This window comes from Lindgomyces ingoldianus (genome assembly GCF_010093535.1).
Source record: "Lindgomyces ingoldianus strain ATCC 200398 unplaced genomic scaffold BDR25scaffold_26, whole genome shotgun sequence".
NCBI lineage: Eukaryota > Fungi > Ascomycota > Dothideomycetes > Pleosporales > Lindgomycetaceae > Lindgomyces > Lindgomyces ingoldianus.
Genome location: NW_022985187.1, coordinates 708,902 through 726,160, shown reverse-complemented (window position 1 = coordinate 726,160; position 17,259 = coordinate 708,902). Strand labels below are relative to the sequence as shown.

The 17,259-nt window shown below is 50.8% G+C and overlaps 7 protein-coding genes across 7 annotated transcripts; 4 read left to right on the top strand and 3 right to left on the bottom strand.

Moving 5' to 3' along the window:
- The first annotated feature begins 12 nt into the window (after positions 1–12).
- Positions 13–457, top strand: BDR25DRAFT_58543 (uncharacterized protein). Its single transcript, XM_033698783.1, has one exon. The coding sequence runs from the start codon at positions 60–62 to the stop codon at positions 363–365; it is 306 nt and encodes a 101-aa protein (XP_033545037.1). The 5' UTR covers positions 13–59; the 3' UTR covers positions 366–457.
- Positions 145–2,987, bottom strand: BDR25DRAFT_305185 (uncharacterized protein). The gene has a single exon (XM_033690362.1). The coding sequence runs from the start codon at positions 2,965–2,967 to the stop codon at positions 550–552; it is 2,418 nt and encodes an 805-aa protein (XP_033545036.1). The 5' UTR covers positions 2,968–2,987; the 3' UTR covers positions 145–549.
- Positions 2,988–3,173: 186 nt separating this feature from the next.
- On the top strand, positions 3,174–4,899 carry BDR25DRAFT_305184 (APG6-domain-containing protein). Its single transcript, XM_033690361.1, has one exon. The coding sequence runs from the start codon at positions 3,242–3,244 to the stop codon at positions 4,808–4,810; it is 1,569 nt and encodes a 522-aa protein (XP_033545035.1). The 5' UTR covers positions 3,174–3,241; the 3' UTR covers positions 4,811–4,899.
- Positions 4,900–5,689: 790 nt separating this feature from the next.
- BDR25DRAFT_265886 (uncharacterized protein) lies at positions 5,690–8,442 on the bottom strand. Its single transcript, XM_033686945.1, has 5 exons — positions 7,857–8,442; positions 7,356–7,703; positions 6,715–6,934; positions 6,035–6,530; positions 5,690–5,976 (listed from the first exon to the last, which is right to left on the bottom strand). Exons 1-4 carry the CDS (start codon positions 8,056–8,058, stop codon positions 6,176–6,178), a joined length of 1,125 nt encoding a protein of 374 aa, XP_033545034.1. The 5' UTR covers positions 8,059–8,442; the 3' UTR covers positions 5,690–5,976; positions 6,035–6,175.
- Positions 7,729–10,055, top strand: BDR25DRAFT_394944 (uncharacterized protein; the record flags this gene model as incomplete). The annotated part of the gene is made up of 13 exons (XM_033698343.1): positions 7,729–7,862; positions 7,921–8,196; positions 8,225–8,274; positions 8,309–8,570; positions 8,625–8,670; positions 8,705–8,788; positions 8,825–9,031; positions 9,075–9,133; positions 9,198–9,323; positions 9,378–9,621; positions 9,659–9,774; positions 9,816–9,924; positions 9,951–10,055. Exons 2-13 carry the CDS (start codon positions 8,144–8,146, stop codon positions 10,053–10,055), a joined length of 1,461 nt encoding a protein of 486 aa, XP_033545033.1. The 5' UTR covers positions 7,729–7,862; positions 7,921–8,143.
- Positions 10,056–10,781: 726 nt separating this feature from the next.
- BDR25DRAFT_326955 (uncharacterized protein) lies at positions 10,782–12,651 on the bottom strand (the record flags this gene model as incomplete). The annotated part of the gene is made up of 7 exons (XM_033692309.1): positions 10,782–11,225; positions 11,282–11,669; positions 11,721–11,970; positions 12,025–12,163; positions 12,213–12,367; positions 12,420–12,515; positions 12,567–12,651. 7 exons carry the CDS (start codon positions 12,649–12,651, stop codon positions 10,782–10,784), a joined length of 1,557 nt encoding a protein of 518 aa, XP_033545032.1.
- Positions 12,652–15,331: 2,680 nt separating this feature from the next.
- BDR25DRAFT_305180 (uncharacterized protein) lies at positions 15,332–15,987 on the top strand. Its single transcript, XM_033690360.1, has one exon. The coding sequence runs from the start codon at positions 15,455–15,457 to the stop codon at positions 15,710–15,712; it is 258 nt and encodes an 85-aa protein (XP_033545031.1). The 5' UTR covers positions 15,332–15,454; the 3' UTR covers positions 15,713–15,987.
- The last annotated feature ends 1,272 nt before the right edge of the window (positions 15,988–17,259 follow it).

Here is a 17,259-nt window from a genome sequence, read left to right as displayed (position 1 = left end):
TCTAGAAAGCCATTGTACTGTATGTATATTTCATTTCATAGATTCTTGTGACGAGGTGTATGTCGATAAATACTGCCGATATCCATATCCCCTCCATGCCATTCATCCAACTCATGAATGTAAAACCAACATCGCTATATGTATCGCGAAAAAGCTCAGGCTCAATTTTCCAAAAAAACGTGGAGCCTAGCCGCGCCCCGTCCAAAAAATGCATAAAAACATACAACAGCAGGTATTCCCCAGTGGTCACCCACCTGAGTACTAATCCGCCGGTATCAAGATTGACTATCCGAGATCGGACGGGATCGGGTCGGACTCTTGATCCTATGGTCGTATGTGCTAGGAGATTAGAGTTAAAGGAATAATGTAGGCGGTTTGCCACCGGGGTGTTTCCAAAAACATCATGTCGTTGATATAGGGAACATATTCACGCAATTCATAAACACACTTTTCCAACCTGCAAATATCCCCTGTGGATCCTCTCCACATTGTAAAAACAACATCAGCGCCTAATGAAAATAATAGCAGACAGGCAGCAACGGGGCTCTCTCATGCCAACTCATCATCACTTTCATCCCTCCTCGATGACAACTCAAGCATACTCTGATGCTCCTTCAACGCAGGAGTACCATATCTCTTTGCGCGCTTCGCCCAGGCTGCCTTAACTTCTGTCTGGATTTTTTTCTTGCTTAACTTGGGGATTGATCTCACGGCAGAAGGGAGGAGTGTGTTGGGTTGCGGTGCAGACCTCGGCGTGCTGAGGAGAAGGAGGAGGGAAGGACCTGGTGTTGAAGGCTCTTGTTTGATCTTAGGTATGGGGGACGTGGTTTGGTCGTCGAAGTTGTCGAGGTTGGCGGTTGGCAGACTTGCTCCAGATTTGACGTGGCCATTCGGTGAGTGCTTTATGTGTTTACTGAGATTACCCTGGCGTTTATATCGTTTTCCGCAAGTGTTGCAGATGAAAGGTTTTGTCAAGTCTTCCTCGCCAGTGGGGACGAGATCGAGATCATCAGAGTCAGAGCCAGAGTCAGAGTCAGAGTCAACTTTGAAGTTGGTGGGGTGGGGATTTCGCCGCTTGGCTGATGAGAGGGGTCCAGAGGCAGGCTTTGACTTTCTATTTGTGGGAGTGTGAGCAAGAGGAGTTCGAGGCTGGGGGTTGGGAAGACGATCCTCGGGAATAGGGATTCTTGTCTCAATGGACGGAATGATGTCTTCTGGTGCGATGCTTGATGTCACCGCGCCGCGAGCCTCTTCAGTAACCTGCTCCTTTAGCCCGTCGAGTCCCGCCAACGATATGCCCGTGTAATCGTCTGTGGTATCTAGAAGGTCTGTGTCATTGGAGCCATCAAGTCTGGATCTGTTATAATGGATGGCCTCTGGAGAGTCTGTGCTGTTGACAGAACCAAAGGTACTTGGGGTAAGCAGCTGCCTCTGGTGGGATGGATAGCTATGGTGGTCTTGGCTGACCGGCTTCGCGGCGTTCAGCCGTTTCGGCTGTGAGGACTTGCTAGATAGAACGGGAGTTTCGACAGCGGGGACCGATGCTTCCATGACTTCGGCCTGATCTTGCGCGGCTTCCCCCACACCCTGCAGGGCACAGTCTTCATCAACATCCTCATCTCTGTCTCGAAGGTGATCTTTGTAATATTGAGAGAGCACAAAATCTGGCCAATCTTTCCAAGCACCCCGGCTCTCTTTAATGTCTCTCCACGAGGTGTTGTATATCTCCTTCTGTTCGATGATGAATAGTTCATCTTCAATGCTGAAATTATACTTGCGCAACCTCGAAATTGTTCGATACTTCCGAGTTTCCTCGAGATAGCTTCTAATTTTCGAAATATTGCTATCGGTGTCCCTATCTAGAGAGACTGGTGCCTTTGCTAGCTTGGTGGTAGCATTCTCCGCGGGTGCTCTAACTACGTTCCCTCTTTGCCTCTTGCGTTTGAATTGAAAAGGTTGGTCGTAGCGGGGCGAGGACCACCTGCGTTTGGTCTGCGCAGTAGCGGGCGCAGATGAAGCCGAAGAGTCAGGGGCAAGTGTGACTGGAACAGAAGGAGCAAGTATGGCAGGAGGAGAAGGGGCAAGTATGGCTGATGTAGAAGGAGCGAGTATGGCTGGGGTAGAAGGAGCAAGTATGGGTGACGTAGAAGGAGCAAGTATGGCTGACGTAGAAGGAGCAAGTACGGCTAAGGTAGAAGGAGCAAGTATGGTTGGAGCAGAAGGAGCAAGTATGGGAGGAGTAGAAGGAGCAAGCGTGGGTCGAGGCGTCCTGGTCGGCTCCGGCAAGGGAGGATAGTACCATGCGGGGTCTGTTGGACGCTTGAGGCCGACGTCACTGGCCGAGGGATTGGTGACGGCGGTTCCGAGATAGTTTGAGAGCGTGCTTGTGACAGCCTGCGATATGGCGATAGAGAGCTGCGAAATGAAGGCGCTCTGGTGCTGAGGTGCAGCTGGTGTCTGCGGGAGGCTGGTGAGCTGGGTGAGCTGCATGATCAAGTTGGCGGGCTCCACGGGTTTCGTGAGTTTGGGCTGCTCTTCTTTGCCTTCTGCTTCTACGCCTCTGTCTGCTTCTGGATCTTGCTGCCTTCGGGGCTTGGGGCTCGGGGCCAGCGGGGGTGACGGTGCAAGCTCATCCACATCGTCTTCGCCTTCGTTGTCCGACAGCAAGTCCAGTGCGATTTGGCCCATTGCGCCCGTCCGGCCCAGATCCTGCATGCTCTTGACATGGCCCCTGTCAACGACGATCCTGTACTTGTCGTTCAGATCGATTTCATCCTGCTCCTCAGCCGGCATGTTCTCAAACTGGGCGAAGATGGATTCGAATCTACTTTTCAGGAGGGCGCGGCTCTGTTGTTGGAGCAGCACAGGGTCGACATTGGGTTCATCGGGTCCATCGGGTCCATCGGGTCCACCGGGTCCACCAGGTCCATCGGCGGCGGTGCGCGCACGCTTTGCGGGCGGCTCCATGGAGGGTGTTAGTGTTGATGTTGAAGTTGGTGTTTGGACGGGGGGGACCGAGCAAAGGAACGCGACCTGCATGCAAGGCTGCTTGTGCATTGGATGGCTGGGACGCGCCCGCCGCCTCGGCTCCAGGTCCCCCACCAGCGCCATGACGACTAGCCAAGTCCACGGGAAGGTCGTGCGCCTCTGCGGGTGATAACCGGAAGGCAATCATCAGCGAACCCCTAAACTGGACGTCAACTTCGTTCTCCCCAGTGCCCTTCCGCGGCTCGGGTATCCCATGGCCAGCGACAAGAACCCCCCCCGGCTCTACTGTCAGAAGTGTCGGACCCCCATCGAAATCGACGCCTCCCTCGACCAGCTCAATCCAGCGGCCTTCAAGCTGCTAACTCCGCAGCTACAGCAAGCACGAAACACCCCACCGCGCCAGTCCCGCCCAACCTACCCCTCCGCTCGCTATCAAACCTATGATGCTGCCATCCAGTCCGCCCGAAATCCAACATTCAAGCGCAGTGTCCCGCCGACCCGCTACACCCAGCATGGCGGCCGCAATCCTGCCATGTCCTTTGTCAACGTGCACTTGTCCGAGTCGATGCTCTCACCACCGTCATCCCCCTCCAACCGCACCCCCGACAGACAATTAGTGCGAGAGGAGAGTGAAAGCAACGGTGCGGAAATGACGCGCCGAGCAAGCGTGACTGGAGCTCCCGGCGTTGAAGGGGCGGGCCGCATGGCCGACGGCATGGAAACCACCAACCGCATGTTCGAGATCCTGTCCGCACGCTCCGACATCGACCACCCTATTTGCGTTGAGTGTACTGAACTCCTTGTCGACGGCCTCCAGAAGCGTCTCGGTGTCGCTACAAGAGAACGGGACGCCTACGTCGACTACCTCCGCCGCGCTAACACGGACGTGCCTTCCGCCGAAGAGATCACCTCTGCGCAGGTGGCGCTCAAATCTGCTAGCCGGGATGAGGCTGCCGCTATATCCTCACTCGAAAAGCTCGAGGCCGAAAAGGCAGAGCTGGACGCCGAACTCGCCGCTCTTGAAGCCGAATCCCGCGCCCTCGATGAAACCGAATCGGACTTCTGGCGCGACAGAAACGCATTTTCCTCCACTCTGTCTAGTTTCCAAAACGAGCGGGATGCCCTCATAGCGAAACATGCGCACGATGCCCACATTTTAACTCAACTCCAGCGTCGCAGTGTCTATAACGATACCTTCAATATTACTCATGACAACCACTTCGCTACCATCAACGGTCTCCGTCTAGGCCGCTTGCCCTCTCCATATGTCGACTGGCCCGAGATCAACGCCGCGTGGGGGCAAACCTGTCTCTTGCTCGCAACGCTCGCCGAACGGCTCGGCTACAAATTCCAGGGTTATGAGCTCTGTCCCATGGGTTCCAACTCCACAATCCTTAAGCTCGAAGCAAAAGGCGGGAGCAGTGTCACAAGCACCGACCGCATCTCTTCCACGACATCCCCACCCACTGTGACTAGGCAACGCCTCGAACTCTACTCCTCCGGGGACTTCCCGCTAAATTTCACCTTCCTCCATCGCAAGTTCGACGCTGCCATGGTCGCCTTCCTGGAATGCTTGCGTCAACTCGGGGAGTTCGTCGAGTCCTCCGGAGCCGCTCACGGCGGTGGAGGACCTGGGGGTTTAGGTACAGTTAAGATGCCGTATGAGATACGGAAGGACAAGATTCATGATCAGAGTATCAAGCTGGCGTTGAATAAGGAGGAGCTTTGGACAAAGGCCTGCAAGTATACGTTGACGTGCTGCAAGTATCTACTAGCGCATGCCAATAACGTTGAGAGCCAGGGAATGAGGAGGGGCCGGTAGAGCCGTAGATGACATGTTCGGATTTCTACCGGGTAGTTGAATATTTGCTACGGATAGTGAGATAGATATGATACCCCTTTCAGATTCGGTATTCGCAGAGTTACAACTGATTGCATTAGTTAACGTGTTAATCCGTGTCAGTATCAATGCCAATTTCGCCTTCACCCTTGTTGGAGGAAACAAGGAGTTTGCACAACAGTGAACGGCTATGCCTTATCTCGCCCAACCAAAGAGTCACCTTATCCCCCATTTCTGCCCCTGCCTTACCCAAGACATAGAACACGCCCTCCGTTTTCTAGCAGTCCTTTCTCTGAACTTTGTAGTCTAGTCTTTATCGACTCAAATCTTTGTGTGTTGCCAGAGGCGAGAAGGGAAGTTGGATGCCATTTAACACTCCACTGTCTACAGTTCCGCACATCTTAGCTCGAATGAGCCCTACATACTTTGTGCATACCAGCCCCTACACTATCTCTGGAACCTTTGATGACGATAACATCAGCGAAGAGGATGAAGTGGAACTGGTTTTGGTGGTTCTCGGAGTTAGCTAATCGAGTGTGACGGCTACATTACTGTTATTGCAAACCCTCTTAGCCGCTAGAGCCGGTAGAGTATCAACCAGCCGTTTCGAACTTTCGAACATGTGATGTGCAAGAGAGCTAGCGACCTCGTTATGTTAATAAGCTGCGGCTTGATGTTTGCTGTCCTAGGTTTATAACGCCATCGTTGTTTGCTTTTTTGCCTGTTGCTTTTATAACATTAACTTCATTGAGACTACGATTCCGTTTGTAGCTGTGCATCGTGCATCGTGCACCGCAGCACACAAAGCACCAAGTGTAAAAACCCTTTCCTCAGTAGTGAAACCCCTGGAACCCTGAAATTCCTTGCTATTCACTATCGAATATATATAACTAGGCCTCCTTGGCTTTTAATTACCAATCTATACAATCACCAAACTTTCTAACTCCTCAAAGGAATTCAAACAAAGCAGGTTAGTTGAGTGTTCTAGAGTCAGGGTCATTTGACTTGGATATATTAAAGCGCTTAGTTCGATTATAACACCGCTGTGTAACGAATCAGATTTAGTAGTAAGTCTTGAGGTTTCTCTCTGGAGAAATTCTCTGCTCGAGGGGAGGTGAAGAGAAGGTACTGTGTGCATTGCTAGCAGCCTCAAGAGAGGTCAGCAGAGCCGTAACGAAAGGTGGTGAAGGTACAAGGTGTGCGCACCTAGCGTCATAAACAGTCAAAGAAATGAGTGCTTTCACTGAAGATTTAAGAGAGATACTAAGAATAGTAAAAGGTAACTGATCCTGATTCTGTATCTTGCCATCTATGTTGCAATAATACGTAAGGATCTGCCCTTTCCGCTCAATACCCTCTCTTTCGGTCAACCTGATTTACTAGCTTCTTGCCATCCATTCTCCGACGAAGATTCTCCCTGAGGACCTGGAAGGCGCGCTCGGCATACACGGCGGTATTTCCACTCACATGTGGGGTGATTAGGCAGTTTGGTGCTGACCATAGTGGGTCATCTGAAGGCAAAGGTTCGGGATCCGTGACGTCGAGAGCTGCGCCACTGATCTGCTTCGTCTCAAGAGCTTTGATCAAGGCAGCCTGGTTGATAATGCCGCCACGGGAGATGTTGGCTATGTAAGTTCCATGCGGATTCGATTTCTCGAGGACCGAGAATTCGTCGGTTGAAATGAAGTGTGTCGTATCCTTACTGCGAAGCATTTAGCATGTAATCAAAAGGTGAGAATGACATAGATGAGGCGAGGCTACATAGAGATAAGGAGAGAGCATCGGCTGACACTATCGACGCTAAGGTAAATTGTAAAGAAAATGGATGGAACATGAGGAAAATAATAGGCAGCCAACCTTGCAAAGCTGAAAAAGAAAGCACTCACGTCAAAGGCACGCAGAGAACCAATAGATCGATTTCTTGCTTCAGAAACTCATGTAAGCTCTTCTTGTCCAATCCATTGTACCATGCCGAGGGTATGCTTCCATCGGGGTCACCGGTACCAGGGACGATGAATCCCTCGTCTCGCTTCGACTCAGGCGTTGTTCGCGGTGAAGCGGTGTAGGCGATGACATTCATTCCCATCGCTTTCGCCACCCGCGCCACTGTGGCACAGTCAGTCAATGCTCCAGCATCGCTAATGTTACTGCAACAAGCAATTCCCGCAGAACGAGTCAGCGCTGTGGAGAAATTATCTCCGGGGTTCAGTGAGCCAAGACCAATGGGATGTTTAAGGTGTGGACAAAACGGAAAACGGAAGCGCCTCCGTGGAGGATTCTGTCGGGTGTCGGAGGGATTCGTATCCTGGCAGCCGGAAAGCGCTTGGGGAAATTGCGTGTTTTTGAGTTTGTGAGGGTGGGAAGGGGGCGAACGGAAGGGGCGTGCGATAACCCCGTACTTGTGGCAGCGAACGCCCAATTTGACGCTTACGGGACGTTTTGGGGCCGTTGTGGGAGAGCTTGGGACGCGGATCAAAAGAATGTGGAAAAAAATACTTTGGCTGAAAGAATCACCTCCGAAACTTACCTTGTCGCCCTATGCTACCATACCCCAAAACTCCGACCCTCTGTCCAACTGCGTCTCTTACGGAGCGCCCAGCAACTCCCTCCCATTCCTTCCGCTTCTGAGCCTCATACAACGGGATGTAGTTGTGGCTATGCACGAGGTGCATCATGATAACCCATTCAGAGATTTGAGGGCCATGAACCCCGGATGCGGTGGTCAGCGGGATCGTTGAATCCTTGTATATTGGATGATGTGCAACATGATTAGTCCCGGCTGAGAAGAATTGGATCAGGTCCAGCTCAGGAACAGCTGAGGCTTTGGGGGGTAGCCAATGTAGAGTCGCAAGTACGTGGGCGTGCTTGTAGATTTCTGCAGATTCTAATGTAAGAAAAAGATACCGAAGAAGCAACAGGCGATTGATAGGAAATGCCCACGTGATATGAACATAAGGCAATTGAGAAAAGAGGTATAAACAAAGATGCCGTAGGAGCATGGTAATACAAAGGCAGACTTATTGATTACCTTCAGGTAAGACCATTGTCCCTCGGTCAGACCTCTTCTCATACTTCTCTTGAACATACTGCAGATCCAGATTCGGAAACTCATCCCTGATTTCATTCATCATCTTTTCCGACGACTTTTGGGGCCAAGGAAGCACGCAAAGAAGCAGCTCCTTTGAGTCTCCCCGCGACGGAACTTCTGGACCGCCTCCCATTGCGACCATAGCGGACAAATGCTTGTGACGGGACTGGTATCAATTGAAGTGAAGCTTCAGAGTGAGACCGGAGTTTGCTGTAACATAGATTGTGATGGAAGCGATGGTGAATTCCGACTATCAACTTCATGTCAAGGTTGAAATTGAGTCCGTAGGATGGAGGAGCGGCCCCCAGGAAGATTACCAATCAGGCGGTTTGCGACGGACTTTGCGACATGTCCTCTGGTTGCGAACCAGCCTCTCGGACATACACACCCAGCGAGTAGCTTTGTGTCTGCGATATTTGCAAAAGCAAACGTTCTCTCAAATCTAATATTGTCATGGCATTCATCAATTGAAGTGGGGGATCATAGCGTCTCAACTGCCGGTCGCACCATGGGCCCTTGGTTCAATAAACAACCTGCGACCGCAACAGAATGCCGACAGCCAGTCGTGTTTCAGGATGGTGGGAGACTCCGTGGTGGTCAAAATTTGCAGAGAACGGTCGCAAAAGAAAGCATGAACACCTCCCCGATTCGATCGTGAGGGATTTCTCAAACGCCTTAAATAGGTTGTGTGACGCCAAAACTTTCCAGGGCTCTTGACCTCTGTCCAACTGGGGATGCGCCTCACTGCTCCAAAGTAGACCCTTCGTATCTTACTCAACAACACTAAGAAAGTATTTGAGTTCTTCTACTGGAGAAGTTTGTCCATTTTGCATCACCATGACGCCTCGACCCGGCGCCCAACGCAAGGATTTGTGAGAAGTGGATGAGGATGGGGCAAACAACGAAAGCCTTCGGCTGCTGACGCTCATCCCCGTCTTTCAAGTGTTCTGATCGTAGGTCTTCTCCACTGCATGAACCTCATCTCTGAAGGATCAAAAATGCCCTCAAGTCTCCTTGCGCCTGCAAATTCTTTCTCACTTATCGATCATGCTACACGCGATTTCACCACTTCACTCTCGAATGAAACTCCAAGTCTCTATCACATCGCATTAGGGGTCTGACGGCCGGCGCCCGCGTATGCATATACCTTTCCTAAAGCAGGGCGTACAAAGTTTGAAGTACCACAAAGGGCTTGTTCGGAAGATGCTTGCACACACGTTGAATATCTTCCCCTCGGACATAAATATCTCAATTTAACATGACACACCGAAACTCTGGCAGCCCTCGCCGCTCACTAACATTTCACATATCAACAAATCATATCTTAACAGAGCTTGTTATTAACCGGTGGTCTGCTCAGTGCACATCACCCCAGACATTCCCCTTGTCTCGTCCCAGCTCCAAGACGTTCTCTCCCCATCATTAATAAGGTTAACATTAGCAGCCATGCACTCCAGCCAGAACGAGCTCCTTTGCCGAACCTCTTCCCCACCGAAAACCAGTCGGGAACCCGAAAATAGCCTTTCCCGCGGCAATGTTGCCGCATGCAGTTACCAATAGGCAGAGCGTGCTTCTGGGTTTCAACCGCGAAAAGGCCTTCCCTCTGATTCTGGAAGGCCGCCGTTGCGCGCCATCACCCCTCTGGGGTAGTTACGATGCAATTCCTTTGACCAGGGCATTGGAAGATTCGGCCATGGATCTCGCAGTTTAATAGTGTGTTAGTAAGGTGATTATGGTCAAAGGAGAAAGGACTCCCCATCCGAGCTCCCCCAAATCAGAATCTCTTCGAGGTCTTTGCGCCTCGTCGCCTAACTCCCAATCGCCAACCGTCGTCATTTGTACCTGACCCTCCCGCGCTGTCAGCAAAGTACTGATGCTCTACTGGCAATCTTAACATAGGACTGGGAGAACCGGGTGCTCTAATTCCATCCTCTGCCCTGCCAAGCCCGCCATATCAGCTGCATTTATCCAAAGTATTTCTCTAACCCTAGCCCTTGATGAGGCTGGCGTGACGAAATGTGTCGAGATCGGAAGTCCCAACAAAACCCGAAGCGAGTCTTCGTTGCAAGCGATTTTGTTTCAGAATTCTTTGAATTTTTTTGGCAAGCGAAGCTCACGGTGGGGCCCTCGCGTGGCTGAAAGCAAGAAGCTTTATGCAGGAGGTGTTACTTTACAGCATTTGGTGGTGCGAAATGCACTCTATGCGAATGGGTTGCCCCGTGCAAAGTGTAGGGTATGGTACCACAAGGCGCCATAATAATCCGCCGTGAAAGAGACATAGTATGAAAATCCGCCCTACCGGGCTTCGTCAGTCCCGGTGGTAGGGCTGATTGTCTCGTGCGGGCGGACATTGTTCGAGCGCTTCAAATGCGGAAGCGAGGGGTCCGGGTATTAACAGAAGATTGGGACGTGAGATGGAAAGAGTGACGGGAAATGAGAAGGCTGGAAAACATGGGGAATCCAAAAGAAATCCAGAAAATAGCGCCCAGTCATAACTCCATCGCCATGATTGAACAACCAATTGATCCCCTGTCGACGCATGAGACATGACACAAGAGCCGCCGTGGCCGATATCCAGTCCTGTATACTCCTGATTTAATACTTCCAGTAAAGACTGCTCAGATCGCTCGCGCGGATATCGGGTATATATATATATAGAAAATTGCGCCTCTCGACATGGAGACACGGTAAAATTGGTGATAGTCTTCGCTTTTGGTGTTTCGCGCAGTAACGAGGGCTGGCCGAGCTCATGGTTATTCCCTTCGGAAGTCTCAGGCACGCTTTTGATCCCAGTGAGGACTCCTATTTTTTCATGCGTTTGCAATAGCTTTTCAAATCTTATGACAAATGAAGGCATATTAATGCTCATATTCTGTTTTTCATCCCATCCTCATCTTCAGTGGCTGGAGGGTGAAAACCCAATCCTCCCCTTGCATGGGTTGCTCTTGGATCCCACTCAACACGCATTGCTGCCTGCGATGGTGCCCGCGGTGTCGAGAAGGACAAGGTTGGACTCCGGTACTCTCGTTGAACCTCCTTTCCAAAGTAATCAGGAGTATCTGTTAATGACCGTCGGTAAGGATCAAAGTCCGCGCCGGGGCTACTAGGGCTAGTGACTGCGCTCTCGGGGGCTTTCGTGGGGCTGGTTGCGACTTTCATCAACTCGAAGTTGCGGGCATCAGTGGTATACGCCTTAGCATCTAAAGAGACGAATTCCCGCTTTGAGCTGAATTTTGACCGTATGAATTCCCACCAGGCGGGAAACATGGATGCTCGTGCTAAAAGGATGAAACATTGCAAACCCGCAACCTTGTGGTCATTGTCAGCATGGTTGAATGTAGTCTTAAAACAAACATCGGACTTACAGAAAGCATCATTAATATGGCAATGACAGTTGACTGATTGACGAATAGTTCCTGACCGAGCGCGAAGCATTTTTCGATCTTTGCCGCATTCGAAATTAGACAAAGCAAGTAGGGCATTGCCTTGTCTACGTCGTTGACGACATGTGTTTCGACCGAATTAAGGTAGACAAATACGACGGAGAAAAAGATGACGTCTACGAGAATAAAAACAACAATGAGGATACCTCGCCATTGAAGCCAGACAACCTTGCGTACGCGTCTGTAGACTACCCGTGCGGAGCGAGTTCGGACACTGGTTGTATACGAGGGAAGACCAGCACTGCTCTGGGTCTCAGTCTTCTCGTCACTCCACATGTTCTTGATGTAGACCTTGATGCAGTAGGTGAAGCTACATGATTGTTAACAGGCACATCACGATCAAAGGCGTGATTGTACTGACGTTGCGAGTTGTACGACCATTGCTGCACCAGCAATCGCAAGCAGCGGCCCCCAAAAATCTTTCATAGAGTTGGCCGAGTTCACGTGGCACACATCCCCAAACCTGAAGGATACGCCCGTAATGGTGATGGTGATGGTAAAAAAAGTTGCAATAACCCCCCAACCAAGGCCTTGCGCCCAATAGAAGAATTTCTTTCCTGGCATCACATCCCAGCAAATCTGGAGATGCATCGATAGCGCACGAATGAAGACTGGGAAAGACATTAGCGTGGCCCCGCCGAATACTTGCGACAATTTATACTCACTCCACACGTCTATGGCCAGGCCACCAGAGATGAGAAAGGCGCCGGAAAAAGCACAGGTCAAGTTAGAGAACATGTCATTTGGTGTGATCTCATCGTAGCACTGGGGAGGCTCTGCCCCAAAGGGTACTACGAAGCCTAGCTATATCTATGTCAGCAACGCTGTATTACTACAATGCTCTGCGACTTACGGCAAGAAGAATGGCGCCAATAATCAAGCAATAACTCAGGTAGTGGCGCCTGGTTTTCTCTGGAGGCAGACACAGGAAAGAGAGCAGGAGAAAAGCTAGAGCGACAAGCCCACCAACGTTCAATCCCTCTGCAACTCTATACCATGTTTTGAATTCTATGATATTATGTCAGTGAATTTGACATTGACGCTCATGAGGGAAGCTCACCTGGAGGATAGAGGAGATCTGTCACTGGACAGGGTAAACAGCACACAAGGTCTGCTTTTATCTGAGGAACAGGAGCGCAGAATCTTCCTGCAACAACTACTGCGATCAGTCTCTCGTTCCGTCATTGAAAGCCACAATAACACTTACATCCTCCGTTTGAGAATTTAGTGGCATCGAAGAATGGAGCGGGGCACAGCCCTCGAAGTGGTGATGATATAGTAAGGTTTGCCATTCCCAGCTCCTTGTAATTGTTGTGAGCGGTGTCAGACCCGTTCAAGACCACCCAAAGTTCAACATGGACGATTCAGGCGTAAGCAGGACTTCGGCGTGAGGGCGATATATAGATTTGAGTTCGCAGATCTACAAGAGCGTGCAGTAGTGCAAGCAATGTCCGTATCTAATGTGGAATGTGTACTTGATTTGGGATATGTGGTGATGGGATTGGACGTGAGAGTTACTAGTGATGCTAATTCATGCACAAGATGAAACCGTCAATGACGAGGAAAGTTAGGGTGAAAGGACTGTGACAGTGTAGAAACAAAACGAGATAAAAATGCCGGGTTCGATTGGTTCGAAGCGTGCGAAGATTGAGATGGCGTAAAGAGAGGATGAGGTTTGAGAAATATGGTCAGTATCAAAAAGGCACACGAGGGAGGTCCAAACGCGAGGGAATGCAGGACGGCGGGACACAGTACAGTAATGTAGATGGACACGCTACGGCACGGAAGCATGGCTGCATGCCCGGCTAGTCGAGGACCTGGGCCCAGAGGTCGAATTCTGGTTGGAGCACCGGCTTGGTGGTCATCAGTGAATGAGCGCGACGATCCAAGCACGATCAGACCAAGTTGCCCCCTGCAGACTTGTGCGCCATGACTTGGGCGTACACGCAGCGCCGGTTGAGCTAAAAGAACCCCTTGCAAGGCCAAGGACAGGGAGACCTTGCTGAGAGGCCGGGATCGTTTTTGTGGCGGGACAAGGCAGGGACGGGGGCCCAGGAACACAGACTTGCCGGAGCTGGCGTGGCCGGAGGAGCCGTCGGGATTAAACGACAGGCATCCACTATTGCCCATGATTTGCGCAACAGAGAAGCGCGACACAATCCACAAAGGCATGACAGCTCCACGCACACTTTTCAGCGCCTGGTTGTCGTCTGGCGCGTAGCAGGTGACGCGAGAGTAGAACCCAAAAGAAACGATGATGCTCATCTGCCTCAGGCCTGTGGTCCAAGAACGGCAGCAAATCATGCCCAGCTATACATCGCTTGGCAGCGATAATTGTTGCTGACAGGTCGCGCGACTGCGGCTTGAACAGGACAGATCGCTAGACTTTGTGATATCTCATCGTCGTTTCCAGGGCCAGTCATGAGGAGGTAATCGATACTTCGCAGAGGAGAGCTCATCCTTCTTCACGAGCGATGGCCGATGCGGGGCGCTGAGTGGTGGAAAGGCTCCCGTGAGTGGCTCCTCCGCAGCGCTCAGCTTGGTTGAAGAGCCCCAATGAGGACCCATGATTGCTTCTCACGTGGGCTGAGCAATATTTGAGGACTCTTGAATTGGACAGAGGTCCAAAAAAGAGATATCATAGGGGTCCAGTGTGCTGCTGTGCCTCGTTGTTCCACATCGTTCTGCCTGCGCAGCCAACTTAGTAAAAATATTGAAGAGGCGTGATCCGCAACGAACGGGCTTCTCCGATGCGAGTTTAGACTTCCAGAACATTGATGCCTCGCAGGAAATGCGCCGATCGCCTTTCGCCGTGCGAATTGACCCTGTGGTGGGCTTACGCCTCCACAGGTTCGATAAAGACTGTGCTCACTTTTCAAAATTCGTGCAACACTGACGGGCTGGGGGCTCTGCTTCTTCATGTCGAAAGCAGCGCCAAACGCCGAACGGACGCGTGAGACGCGCATGATTTGTCGATTGGCGTCGAAGTCGGCTGCAGGTGCACTTCAAAGCTTTTAGTGGACAGCAGACCGTTGATGGGCGTCTCGTGTGTGGGGGGGACGCATGAAGGGATGTAACCTATTTAGGCCTAGCAAACCTGTCCCACAATATGTCCCGAGGTTGGCTTCTGGAGAGACGGCGAGGTTGTTCTCTACTGTTGCCTCTTATCTTCTCCTCAATCTCGTGCTTTCCTTGTCCACTGAATATTCCATCCCGAGTTCACGAGCCCTTGAGCCAATTCATCATCACCAAACGGATAAATCCTGAGTAGTAACCTTGAAAATTGAGAGCATCCTTCTTCGTGCATGGGTTCCTGCAGCCTGCGCTGATCCGAGTTCTCCTCGTCTTATACGCTAAGTTTCCTTATGCTCTTGGGCAACGGGGCAAGATACCCAAAAGTCGTTGGTCAACATTTCGAAAATGCCTTCTTCTTGTGCCGACACTTTCCCTATTTCGTCAAGCGGCCAGTAGATGCTGACCGGCAGGGTGGTGCAAACTCATTACGAAATGCAAAATGCGTTCCTTGCTCTTACTCAACAGTCCACTTTCGATCGCAATGATAGGGGTGCGCTGGAGCCTACCACCCACCAATTCTCTTGGGTGAAATATTCAGGAGTAGGAAAATGTCGTCAATGTCCGCCCTATCGATACGTCGCTTCGTCAAGTTAGGGAGGGCCAGCGCAAGCAGCAAACTTTTACTCTCTAGCCCGCGCGTTTGTCTCAAACGCGGTGCCTTACCTGTGGAGATTTTTGGAGAAGCGGCATCCCCATCCGACCTTCTGGATCCGGAGGTCACGTTCCACCATTTTGCACACGTTACCACTGCAAAATACTCCTCTCTGGAACTTATGCTTTGGTAGCACGGCCTCCTTTCCCGTTGTACGAAGTGTGTTTGCTATTCCGATTAGTCCTCCTCTCTGGCGTATATAGTTCCGACTGAGGAATCCGCTGTCTTCAATTCGTCACCAAGAACTCCACGAAGGGGTATTTTTCGAAACATGCAGACACCCACGCTTGAGTCAATGAACTGGATATTTCATCCAGAGCACCTATCTATCCTTCCCCTCCAATAGTAAACTGTTGCAGTAAGCATAAATGCCTTTGTTGGGTGTCAACGAACTTGACGACCATGGGGAACTTAAGGTTATCGACTCCCTTGTTCAAGTCACTTCCCCGACACCAAGTCCAATGCAAGCAATGCTTCGAATTGTGGGAAGGAATGAAGCCCTTCATCCTCGTCCCGACCCAATTCCCACACTCGAAGCTGCTGTTCTGAAAGTTCTGGGGCTGCTCATGACCAGCCTGTTGGGCACTGTCACCTCCACTCTTTTTTTTAAAGCTAGAGGGGGCTAATTAGACTAAATTAGGTTCTCGTTCATGGTCACTGATCTCCGCGTAGTCATGCCACGTCAACTTAGCTCTGCCCTAGGTTAAGGCTGGAGCTTGACTTTACTTGAGACAGTAACCCTTTCAAGAAGAGCAATCGTAGAGCCATGGGTGAACAGGTCTTCTAACAGGGTTCCCCACATGCTCCTCGTCGACCAACACTAGGTGCTGATGTACGCATTTAGGGCACATGGAAAAGGTCCTTCACATGAACACCAACATTCATATCTTGTTAATGTACACCTATATATCACAAGCAAAGTTAAATTGCAAAGCGAACTTCTGCAGCCTTGTCGACATCATCCCCAAGGTTCCCGTTCCGTTCCTTACCTCGTTCCGTTCAGGTGCCCAGCAGTGTGTGCAGGATTCCAACTATAACTCGTTCAGAAGGGTGTCACTGCTAGTCTGCCTCATGCTGCAACTCTGTTGCTCACTTTCATTTCAGCCCCTGCGCTTGCATTTCAAAGTTTGACAGGTGGGACCTTTGTTCTCCCTTCTGGAAACCTAAATCATCATTTGAACCAGAACAGATTTCATCTGAGAAACTCCCTCCAGCCTTCTAACCTTCTATCAAAGCACTGCCTTACGCTATCTGTCAGCCATCATGGGAGACTGGTACTCACGACAATGTAGCGTTCCCTCGAGCGTTGCAGCAAGAGAAGCCCAAGCTACTCGCTGACTGTTCTTGGAGTGACCTTCAAAATATCTCTCACCATAGCCAACTCCTTTGACGTACATACATGTAGCTTCACGGCTACATCGCGTCCCAGATACACAATGTCTTTACTGCACCAAGGAACACAGCCTCCATCATACTCAACGCATGTGCAAACAAGATCGCTTTGGATTGAGCGCTGGCGTTGTCTAACCCTCACCACTATGGAATTCTTGCCGCATGATTATCCCATGCATTAAATGTCATTTTTATCGCGTTCTCCCGCTCTTCTGGAAGAGCATCTTGACTCGATGACGCGTCGACGTTAACGACATTCAACCCCGTCATCTGTCATTTTAAGATACGAGGCACACATTCTTTCCTTCCAGCCACTCAGCGACAAGCCTGACAATCGCGAGCTTCACCGAATCGGCGCACGTCCAGCCACTCAAGGAGATCTTTGCTCTTTTCCTAGGCTTCTTTGAACCACATGCATGGCTTTTGCTAATGGGGAGACGCTCCGACCCGAGAATGCAAAAAAGCAAAAATAATCATCTGAAATTGAGTGACGGCTGAGAGGGAACAGTGCCTCGGTGAGAGACATAACCCCGACCTGCTGTTCTCAGCAGCTTAATCGTAAGCCCACGACGAGGGTTGTTGACGTGCGGTTCGGCTACCACACCACATTGCGACATGACGGCCATTTTTGGCCAGTGCTCCGAAAACGCGGAAGGTGAAACAAACCACGGCAGGTGCAACCGCCTTTCCGTATCATTAGACTTGAGCCCAGGGACCAAGATTTGCGGAAAGGAGGTACAAAATTCGTCGTTTGCCACGTTAGGTAGCGTGCTGTGAGCCA

Excerpts from the sequence above, each read along its gene's own strand:
- BDR25DRAFT_305180 (XM_033690360.1), top strand. The coding sequence starts at position 15,455 with ATGCCTTTGTTGGGTGTCAACGAACTTGACGACCATGGGGAACTTAAG.
- BDR25DRAFT_305185 (XM_033690362.1), bottom strand. The coding sequence starts at position 2,967 with ATGGAGCCGCCCGCAAAGCGTGCGCGCACCGCCGCCGATGGACCTGGT.
- BDR25DRAFT_265886 (XM_033686945.1), bottom strand. The coding sequence starts at position 8,058 with ATGGTCGCAATGGGAGGCGGTCCAGAAGTTCCGTCGCGGGGAGACTCA. Across the intron at positions 6,935-7,355 it reads TGGTAGCATAGGGCGACAAG|TGGCGCGGGTGGCGAAAGCG; the intron begins GTAAGTTTCGGA and ends ACTGTGCCACAG. Across the intron at positions 6,531-6,714 it reads GTTCTCTGCGTGCCTTTGAC|TAAGGATACGACACACTTCA; the intron begins GTGAGTGCTTTC and ends AATGCTTCGCAG.
- BDR25DRAFT_305184 (XM_033690361.1), top strand. The coding sequence starts at position 3,242 with ATGGCCAGCGACAAGAACCCCCCCCGGCTCTACTGTCAGAAGTGTCGG.
- BDR25DRAFT_58543 (XM_033698783.1), top strand. The coding sequence starts at position 60 with ATGTCGATAAATACTGCCGATATCCATATCCCCTCCATGCCATTCATC.